Raw genomic sequence first — 11,183 nt, 5'->3', positions numbered from 1 at the left:
TGCGTAACCTTGCAAAGGAATTTCCTCGACTGTTGGAGCAGATGATCTTTAAGCATCTGTCCCCTCTAGCATTCTATTTCTACAGTTCTCTACTCCTAGCATGGAAAAAGGAGGGTTGGTTTAGGAAGAAACAAAACAAAACAGAGGGTTCATTATGAAATTAGTCAATCCCCTGTTACTATGGTATAAAAATTAAGATCGCATTCCTGCCCTTCCCCCAAAGTCTAAGATTAAATAAGAACTGGGACAGGAGAAGTCATGTAGTCCAACTTCCACACGTTACAGATGAAGAAACTGAGACCCAGAATGGGAGAATGATTGGTCCATAGTCACACAGGTGGCAGAGCTAGGATGTGAAGCCTTGTCCTCTGAGTGTTAAGTCCAGGACTCTTATAGGACACCAGTTCTTTCGATGGATCCCCACAAACAGGATCGCCTGGAGTATCCCTCCAAAGAAATGAGCCTAGTAATCGAGACAGTGAAAAACCAAATGGATGGCAACTTGATTTCCCTGTCTTGAAAAGCCTCTAAGCTGTTCTGAAAATACTGTCCGTGGCCCCAAACGTCAAAGCGATTGTTCCTATGTTAGAGATTTTGCATGATGTTTGAATAATCCCGCAGTAGGGGCAGAGAGGAGGAAATCTTTAACCGTAGAGAAACAGGGAAGGTTTGGGGACGTGGTATCGCAGACCTGGAGGGGGACTCGGAAAAGGGGGAGGGGAGCAGTGGAGCTAAGGGGAGACAAAGTAGGCGAGGAAGCCGAATCAGGAAAGTTAGACGGCTTCAGGGCGAGGCTAGAATGTTTTGTCCGGAATCTGAACTCCCGTGGGCGGGACTAGAATCTTTGGGGTAGTTGTCAGACCGCTAGCTCAGGGGTGACTTTAGAACCCCTCCCGGGCTGGTGGAAGCGTTGTAGGCGGAGCTTGTCTCCAGCTGGCTAGAACCCAGATGTTCGGCGGAGCAGTAGGGTACCAACTAAAGACGAGGTTCATTTCCTTGTAGCTCCAGTTGTCTGACCCCCCCAAGGGGACATTGCTCTACAACTGAAGCAACAGGGAAAGGGAGAGAAAGAATAGGGTTAAGATAGAGCTGTGATGTCCGTTTGAGTACCACTCCACCTTTGCCCAACCCATTCCCCTTCCCCAACCTTTTCCCAGGAAAAGCAGCCTCTCTCCCTTAGAGCTCCTTGTGCAAAGGGAAACTGAGTCCCGGAGGGCTCTCAAGGGACCACAGCGCCAGCCTCCCCTCAACCCTACTGGGGCAACCTGATGCCCCAGGAGCGGCAGAGCCCCCAGAAGACCGAGTTGGGAACGCCTCGGGAAACACAGTTTAGAAGACTGAAGATCAGGTGAGTCCCAAAGGCTTGTGGGGCCAAAACCCAGACCTGCCCCACACCCGGCACTGTCTCTCGGCCGGGCTGGAAGAAATAAGTAATGTAAACGGGGCCATTGGGTTGTGAGTGTCCTTGCAGGGGTGTTCCCAGTCCGGAGCTAATTATGGGGAGGTGGTGATATGAACCCAATTCGAGAGGGAAGAGAATGGAAGACCTGAGTGTATTTGGTACCCTGGAGGGAGTGAGAAAATGGGGAGAGGAGAGTAAAGTGATGTGGAGAGAGAGAGAGAAAGGTGGAGAAAAATAAGGGAAGACGGGTTGGAACGTTGACAGAACGGCCGAAGCCAGGTGCTGAGTGGAGAAAGCATTATACAGGAACAAGTCTGAGCTATGTGACCTGAGATTAGATTTTTAATCTCTCTGGGTCTCAGGTTCCCCTTCTACAAAATGGGAAGAACAGATAACACTCTTCCTGTTCCTCTCAGGAAGCAACTAGTATATGTGAGGGACTTTGAGGTCCCTGAGCCAGAGAGAAGCACAGAGGGGTTGTGTGGGTCTGAGGGGCTAGGCAGCCGTGGGAAAGGGTGGGGTGTGACTGGGTGCTAAGGTAGGCGTGTGTGGGTGGCACCAGTGGTTAAGCTGCAGCTGGGTTCTGCTTCTCTTGGGCTAGATCCTCCTTCCAGAGTCCCAGAGAATCTTGAATAACCTCTGCATCCTGTCATCCTGCTCCATGTTCACCCATCTCCAAGAAGAGGATAGCAGTCACTGTCCCCAACGGGGAGGGAGTCAAACAGACTCCTGGGGACTCCAAGAGGGGCAAAGTCAGCCGCCCTCCTATCCCCAATCCCATCTTATTCACATAGTTATTCAGAAGATAGGTCTGTGAATGGGACCCAGGAGTCCCAGTTTTGCAGGTCTGGATCTCTCATGCTGCCTGACTAATCAGCTGTTCCTTATTCTTACTTCTTTCCAGAGATAAGTGGATACACTGCGATCCCATGGAGAAGGCTGAAGGGCCCTTGCCTTTGGTGGGGGGGGGGGGGGAGAGAACCTCTAACAGAACAGTTTCTTCTAGAGCCTAACCCCAATCTGTCTCCATTAATATTGTTCAAGTCAGCTCTTCTAGGAGACCTAGAACTCAGTTATCTGGCAGCATACTGTGGCAGATGGGCCAGAGACCTAGGCTTTAGAACCAGAGTGAGAGAAGCTTAGAACAGAAAAGAATCTTAGAATATGAAACACCAAGACCAGAAGGGCTCTTAGAATCACCTAGTCCCATCCCTTCCTTTTACTAGGAAGGAAACTGAGGCCCAGAAAGGGGAATTGGCTTTTTCAAGGTCACACACACACTTGGAACAGAGCACTGGTTCTCCCAGTTCCCAGGCTGGAGCTCTCCATCATATAGTGCTGCTTCTGAGCCCTGATTTAGATCAAAAACTTTTAGAGGGCAAAGCCTCTTCTATTCTCTTTTTTGTTTGTTTGTTTTGTTTTGTTTTGTGAGGCAATTGGGGTTAAGTGACTTGCCCAGGGTCACACAGCTAGTAAGCATTAAATTTCTGGGGTCGGATTTGAACTCAGGTCCTCTTGACTCCAGGGCCAGTGCTCTATCCACTGTGCCACCTAGCTGCCCCCTCTTCTATTCTCTTGCTCTGTATAGAGGCTGAGTACTATCTGTTCATTGGTAATGAAAGGTGTGAATAACCCCTAGACCTTGTCTCTGTTAAAACTTCTATCTGGGACAAAGTGGACAGGGCTTGGTGGGTGGGTGGGTGGGTATGGTGCCAAGGCAGGTGTGGTGAAAGTAGTAGAAATAGGCCCATCCCACATAGCTGACTATTTCTCCTTCATTTCCTTTGGGTGAGAATGGTAGATGGAGACCAGAGGTTTTGTACATTTGGTGTTTTTTTTTTCTTTTTGGGGAGGGGGGCGCTAAATGAGAAATCTGTGGGTATAAAAAGACTTGGGGAGGGGGAATAAGCATTTACTAAGCCCAGACTGTGTGCCAATTGCTTTACAAATTCTGTCTCATTTGATCCTCACATCAACCCTTGTAAGGTAGATGCTATTATTGTCACCATTTTACAATTGAGGAAACTGAGGCAAACAGAGATTAAATGATTTGTCCAGGGTCACATAGCTAGTAAGTGTCTGAGGCTAGATTTGAACTCAGGTCTTCCTGACTTCAGTTCAGCATTCTATCCAGTGTACCCAACAGCTAGCTACTCAGCAGGTTTGAACTTGTTCTCTATATGTCTTGATCAAGTCACTTCTGCCATTTTGGCTTCAACTTAACCCCTCAGGGAAATAAGAGCAATCCACCTTAGCCGATCTTGGAGTTATGAAGTTAGTATGAAAGCAAGTGAACCTGTGGCCATGGATTATGTGGTCTGCTAGGAAGCCTTAAATCCAAAGCATCTCTTCTCGAGGCCTCAGTTTACCTATCTGAAAAATAATCTAGTTGGACTAAATGCACTCTAAGAACTCTTCCAGTTATGACATGCTATGTTCTATAACAGTGGTTCCTAACTTTTCAGAGTTTAAGGACCCTTTCTTAATGATAAAAAAAAATTTAAGGATCACCACTACATATATCAATTGAAAAAAAAAGTGCAAAAACCCTGATGAAAAGTTACAATGAATTTGGTGATGCTTTTAAGTGAATTTATATTTTATTAATTACAACAGCATCCATTTGAAACATTGTGATATGTGATATTCTTCACTCAGTTCACAAAGGATGCTTATTTATTGGTTCTGCAATTATTTAATGAGATGGTGAGTAGAGCTCAGCTTGTAGCTTTCAGTATTGGAAATCTGGTTGAAAGGATGAGATTATGCACCTTAAAGCTGGTTCCCCATGGGACTTACTTCAGTATTTAGATTTCTATACAGAAAATCCACTTTCACAAACATATGTTGCAGGACAGCTAGGTGGCACAGCAGATAAGGAACCGGCCCTGGATTCAGGAGGACCTGAGTTCAAATCCAGCCTCAGACCCTTGACACTTACTAGCTGTGTGACCCTGGGCAAGTCATTTAATCCTCATTGCCCCACCAAAAAACAAAACAAAACAAACATATGTTGTGGAGAAAAGGCAGCTGGTCTTCTTAGCCTTATCAGATGGCTCTGGGCAATCAAAATAAGTCAGCTAGGTGCTTTTGTGTGTGAAAATTAGTTTCAGAGGAATTTTTTCCTCTAAATGTAATGTAGTATAAATAACAAAATATAGTGTGCACATAACAACAACAATAATAGACATTTATATATCACTTAAAAGTTTGCAGGGGCAGCTAGGTGGCACAGTAGATAAAGCACCAGCCTTGGATTCAGGAGGACCTGAGTTCAAATCTGTCCTCAAACACTTGACACTTACTAGCTGTGTGACCCTGGGCAAGTCATTTAACCCTCATTGTCTTGCCTAAAAAAAAAAAAAGTTTGTAAAGTGCTTTATATATATTATCTCATTTGGTCCTCACAATAACCTTAAGGGGTAAATGTTCTTATTATCATCCCTATTTTACAGATGAGGAGACTGAGGCTGAGGGAGGTCAAGTGACTTGTCCAGGGTCACATAGCTAAGTGTCTGAGACCAGATTTGAACTTAGATTTTCCTGACTCCCAAATCCCATGAAACTTGGAACTGGAAGGAATTTTCCAAGATTGGAAGGACCCTTTGAATCACATAGTCTAATCCCTTCCTTTTACTGAAAAGGAAACTGAGACCCAGAGAGGGGAACTGACTTTTTCAAGGTCACTGCACCACTACACTGCCTTAATATTTAGGGATTCCAGGGGGCAGCTAGGTGGTGCAGTGGATAAAGCACTGGCCCTGGATTCTGGAGGACCTGAGTTCAAATCCAGCCTCAGACACTTGCCAGTTACTAACTGTATGACCCTGGGCAAGTCACTTAACCCTCATTGCCCTCCCCCCCCCCCAAAAAAAAAAGATTTAGGGATTCTTTGCAATAATTCTGTGAGCCCCCATGAAGGTCTGCAGTCTACATGTTAGGAACCACTGCTATATGTTCAAAAATCCTCTCCAGCCTTTACATTCTATGCACTTAGTTCATTTCCAAGTCTGACATTCAAAGACCTCTCTCAGCTCCAACATTCTTTGAGTCTCTAATTGAGAGTTCATGGCCTCCCAAAGGTCACAGTCTGGTACAGACATTTCTTAACCTAAGATCCGCAGACACTCAAGGGGTCCATGAATTTGGATGGGAAATAATTGCATCTTTATTTTCACCAATCTTTGGTTTCTTTTGTAATACCATGTGCTTTATTTTATGCACTTAAGCATATTCTGAGGAGTCTGTGGGTTTCACCAAAAGGTTAAGAACCGGCGCTCTAGTAGAAGGATTAGACAAGACCCCAGAAAGCTACAATGTGTAGAAGAATGTGAAGAGAACATGAGAGGCTCAAACAAAGTGGTGCAAGATCAAGTGAGTGGGGGAGGGAATTAGGGAATGCTCCCTGGAGAAGAAGGTATTTAAGATGGAGCTTCTTGGGTGTTGTGTTTTGTTTTGTTTTGTTTTTTTAAGTGGCAGGCATTAGAGGGAAAGGGAGGCGAGGAGGAATTTCAGAAGCAGGGGAAAGTGAAAGCAAAGGATGTGCTCAGAGATGAGCAAATGGCCCTCAAACTAAAGCTGACTGTGTGTAAAGAGAAACAGTGAAAGGGGGATGGGGGGAAGGCTTGGCGGGGGGGGGGGGGGGGGGGGGGGGGTAGTAGAAAGGTAAATTGAGAACAAATTGTAAAGGGACAAAGGAATTTGGATTTCATTCATAGAACATAGAATTGGGGAGGAGACTTATCTAGGCCAACACCCTATTTTCCATAGGAGGAAACCAAAGCCCAGTGAGGGAAAGTAATTTGCTCAACACCTGGATAGTTATTATGGTCACAGCCAAGACTCTTGGCTTCTCAGACCTGAGTTCATTGTAATGAACAACACTAGGGAGCTATTGAAGGTTATTTGAGCAGGAGACTTAGCCAACATGCCTCAGCTTCCTCTCCTTCTGCCCCAACCCTACCCTTTGCCCGTTGGTGACTTCCTAGAATCTCTGTTCTGGTGAAGCCATCCCTTATTTTCTCTGGACTTGAGTTGGGTTCCTACCTACCTCTAATCAGAGGAGTCCAAGGGGCAGAGGGGACTGAGGAGGTGTATTTCAGAGTTGATGTGATCTTATAAGAAAATGAGTTTCCAGAGACAATGATGAGGTCCAGATAAACAGCTGGGTGAAATTATTTGGGGGAGGTGAACACGGGATAGCTTCTCCCAGATATCCCATTTAAAGAGGGGGCCCAGGGCAGTCATCTCATCATTTCCCACCTGGCTACAGGAATTCATCCTGCCTGTCACAAGATACTTCTTCCCTCTTCTTTCCCCCCTCCTCTTCTCCCCTCCCCCTTTTTTCCTTCTCTTTTTCTTCTCCACCCTCCTTCCCTTTTAGATTCTCTTTATGTGCAATCTTCTCCCATTGGATGGGAAGTTCCTTGAAGGCAGGAATTGCCTTTTGCCCCGGTACTTAGCACCATGCCTGGCATGCTGTAGGTGCTTGGTTTTGTTTTATCTTCTTTTTTAAGCAATTGTTTCCTTTTTCTTTTTTCTTTTTTTTGGGGGGAGAAGGGGGTGCAATGAGGGTTAAGTGACTTACCCAGGGTCACACAGCTAGTAAGTGTCAAGCATCTGAGGCTGGATTTGAATTCAGGTCCTCCTGAATCTGGGGCCGGTGGTTTATCCACTGCACCACCTAGCTGCCCCCTTTAGGAGCTTAATAAATGTTTATTGGCTATTGACCCTATCATTTCTTTCACCCCACCCCCTCTACTTTTCATCTCCCTTTTTAGATGTCATCTTCCCCCATTAGAACATTAGCTCCTTGAGGGCAAGGATTGTTTTTCTTTATGTTTGTATCTGTATCGCCAGCACTTTTCATCATGGCTGTTACATAGCAAAGTGCTTAATAAATGCTTGTTTTTACTGAATAGAATTTTATTTTCCAAAATATATGTAAAAACAGAATGTTAACATTCTGTTTTTACATATATTTTGGAAAATAAAATTCTATTCAATAAATGCTTGTTGATTGATGGAAGAGATGGAGAGTAGGACATAATCACAGGTGTGTATTAAGAAGCTGACAAGCACTGTGAATGGTAGGACAAGAGGTTGGAGTCAAGGAGACCCAGTAAGAGGCTATTTCAGTAGTCAAACAAGAAGTGATGGGGTTCCAGGACTACAATGGAAATGGGAATGGAGACAGGGGATGGATAGACAAGATATTATGATATGATCTAACCAGAGTAAAGTTCTGTGGACTTTTTCATTTTAGATGTCACGTCTCTCTTTCATGCAGCCTAAGACTGCCATTTGCTTTCTTGGCTCAGACAGGAGGACTCATCTCTAGGACTAGAATCTCAAATAGCAGCCCCTTCCTTACCTTCAGAACACAGCTCAAGACCAAGATCTCAGAAACCAGCACTTTTACGATTAAGACCTTGTGTCAGAGAAGGGCCTCTGACACCTGCCCAGTCTCTCCCTTCTTCTTCAGCATTTGAGAAAGAACTGATGCCTCTGTCCATCATCACAGGACCCTTGAGAATAGGAGTTCTACTCCCCATTTTATAAATAAAGAAACTGAGTCTCATGGATATTAAATGACTTGTTTGTTGTCACACAGATAATATTAGAGATGAGAGTCAAACTCAGGTCTTCCCTTTGCTGATTTTAACATTCTATCCACTATGCTATCCTGGCTCTCATTTGGAGCTAAAAGGGAGCAGACCCTGTTGCAGTAGCTAAGAGTTGCCTAGAGTATCCTCTCTGCTGTCTTGAATGTTCTACCTGAGCAAGAGTGAATGTAAAAAATTTTTATAGCCATGAAATGCTATAAACACCTGTCTTATTTATTAATAATAGTTGTAGGGGAAGAGGATATGCATTTATGCAGCATTTATATTTTTATGTGCTAGGGGATATGGTAAGTGATTTTTACAAATATTATCTTATTTGATCCTCACAACAACCCTATGAGGTAGGAATCCCCATTTTGAGGAAACTGACGGAGGCTAAGTGACTTGCCCAAAGTGACACACCTAGTAAATGTCTGAAGCCACATTTGAACTCAGGACTTCCTAACACCCAACAGGCCCAGCACTCTATTCACTGTACCACCAGCTGCCTCTGGTAATTTCCAGTTTTCTCAATATTTCTTTTTAACTAGGGAGTCTATTTCCCAGGCATTTGTATTCTTGAGATTACAGAATCCTAGGATACTTTGTTTGCTTTCTGGGCCTTCATTCACTAGATGGTTCCACTGATCTACTTTTCAGGTGTTTTTTAAAAAAGTAATACCAAATAGTTTTGATTATTACTGCTTTATAATATAGTTTGTGTCCTTAGTAAGTCTAGGCCTTCTATATTCCTTTTCTTCTTCATTATTTTCTTTACACATCTTGTTCTTTCAATTTATTTTGGTTTTATTTAGATTAATGAGAAAGAAACCCACAGCCATTTGACTGGTATAATATTTTTAAAATCCATAAATTAAATTATGTGGTAGAATAATCTTATTATATTAGTGTGGCCCAACCATGAACAATGAATTATTTAAGTCTTCCTTTATTTCTGTAGAGAAAGCACAGTTTCTGCTACTGTGCCTGTTATTTTTTATATTACCACTAATTAAACTGTCTTGCTTTCACTATCCTAAGAGGTCTAAGGAATTCATTAATAACATACTGAATTTAAAAGTGGAATTTCCAGTAGGTGGGGGTAATATTAATCAGAGTATCTGACACCCAAGGAATAATAGGGAAGAACTCCCTCTGAGAGAGAGGGAGTACACCCCTCTGGCTACATCTTTAAAGACTGTTCAATAATTTTTTTCTATCAATCCTTTGTGCATCTTATTAGGTAAAAACCCAAATATTTTCTCTATTTTCTAGGTCTTTTCAATGGCATTTCTTTCTCCACTTTTTAGAGGTATAATGTAATGTACTTTTGTTATACTATATGAAAATGCCTTTTTTTTTTTTGCGGTATCCTGTTATTTTGCTAAGACTATTAGTCATTGTGGTTCATTTCTTTGCTGATTCCTTGAAACTTTCTACATAAGTGATCATATTGTCTGCAAAATGGGATAATTTTGCTTCCTCTTTGCTGATGTTTTTATATTTCATCTCTTTTTCTTCTTTTATTTCAATCATTAGTATTTCTAGTACTATGTCAAATAATAGTAGGGAGAGGAGGAATCCTTGTTTTACCCCTTTGTTTATTTGAAAAGTTTCCAATGTTTCCATCTTGCTATTAATGCTAGCTCTTAGTTCTGGATCTCTACTTTTGATTACATTAAAGAAGGGCCTATCTATGTCTGTACTTTTGATTTTTTTGTTTTAAAAATAAGCAAATGTATCTAATGAAAAAATTTTCCGCATCCACTAACATAATTATATGGCATTGAGGTTTTTGTTTATGTGGTTAATTTTGCCAATTATATTGAAAAAATGAAATAATATATCATATTTATATCTCTTGCCCCTTGGCATATAAAGAATTTTGCAGTAGATACTGAGAAAAGAGTATCATTATTAATAGGTTGATTGGGTCCGTGGGGATGCTATGGGTACAGAGCCACATTCCCTCTTTTCTATCCCAGGATGGGGTGTGTAAGGTCCAGGTTTACCCAGGATGGTGGGAAGTTCTTCAAAAAAGAGTCTCAAACAAATACCCAGGGCCCCCTGTATGTACCAGATCCAACATCATCTGGAAAAAAGGTGAGCAAAGCTTTCAGATTTGGTGGGAGGAGGGAATTCCTTATTATGTTGTGAGTTTGACTTGTGCCATGAACAGTCCTTTCTTTCTTTCTTTCTTTTTTTTTTTAGTGAGGCAATTGGGGTTAAGTGACTTGCCCAGGGTCACACAGCTAGTAAGTGTTAAGTGTCTGAGGCTGGATTTGAACTCAGGTACTCCTGACTCCAGGGCCGGTGCTCTATCCACTGCGCCATCTAGCTGCCCCTCAGTCCTTTCTTTCTATCATCTCCCTACCTTGTTTGTGGGAGATATGCCCACAGAGAGCCCTTAGTCCATGTCTTGGGTCTTCAATTCCCCTGGACAGATCTGCTCTGAAGTTTTCAGAAGATGGCTGATTTTTTAATTTTTATTTATTTATTTATTTTTGCGGGGCAGTGGGGGTTAAGTGACTTGCCCAGGGTCACACAGCTAGTAAGTGTCAAGTGTCTGAGGCCGGATTTGAACTCAGGTCCTCCTGAATCCAGGGCCAGTGCTTTATCCACTGCGCCACCTAGCTGCCCCCTCTGGCTGATTCTTTATCCCCAAATCTCCAGTACCCCCTTATATTAGCCTCTTAAGGGCCTGATAAATACCACACCAAGTTGGAAACAAGTCCTCCCTTAATTATCATCTACTGTGAGGACTCTTGGCCACCCTTTGCTGCAGCATTTAATTTCTCCCTTCCTAGGTGTCCCAGCCTTGCCCATATTAATTGAATCACAAGATTTGGAGATAGGAGGAACCTTAAAGATTATCTAGGCCATTCCTCATTTGATAGAGCAGGAAACTAAGAGGGGACATAGTTTGCCCAAATTCACAGATAATAACTAAGAAAAACAGACTTGGAACCTAGATCCTCTGACTCCAAATCCAGAGCTCTTTCCACTACCCAACTCTTCCTGTATCTCCCTTCCCTCCCACTTCCTTCAATCCCTCCAGGAGATAACGTATCTTCCCACTGGTTCTCAGACTGCTAAAGATTTCAGGTGACAGTGTAGAAGAGTGGAAAGAGCTTTGGGCTGGGAGCCTGGACACCTGGCTTCTAGTCCCATCTCTG

General features: G+C 43.1%; 1 protein-coding gene across 1 annotated transcript in view; it reads left to right on the top strand.

Annotated features, from left to right (window-relative positions):
• Positions 1-1,236: 1,236 nt before the first annotated feature.
• The window catches only part of HCK (HCK proto-oncogene, Src family tyrosine kinase), a 41,605-nt gene continuing 31,658 nt past the window's right edge, over positions 1,237-11,183 (top strand). Inside the window, exons 1-2 of the mRNA XM_043990083.1 lie at positions 1,237-1,348; positions 9,993-10,110. Of these exons, the coding sequence (XP_043846018.1) occupies positions 1,269-1,348; positions 9,993-10,110 (198 nt within the window). The 5' untranslated portion in view covers positions 1,237-1,268. The remainder of the gene's footprint in view (positions 1,349-9,992; positions 10,111-11,183) is intronic.

Source organism: Dromiciops gliroides, chromosome 2, assembly GCF_019393635.1.
Source record: "Dromiciops gliroides isolate mDroGli1 chromosome 2, mDroGli1.pri, whole genome shotgun sequence".
Lineage (NCBI taxonomy): Eukaryota > Metazoa > Chordata > Mammalia > Microbiotheria > Microbiotheriidae > Dromiciops > Dromiciops gliroides.
Note: the sequence above shows the minus strand (reverse complement) of the source record. Positions and strands in the feature narration are given on the sequence as shown.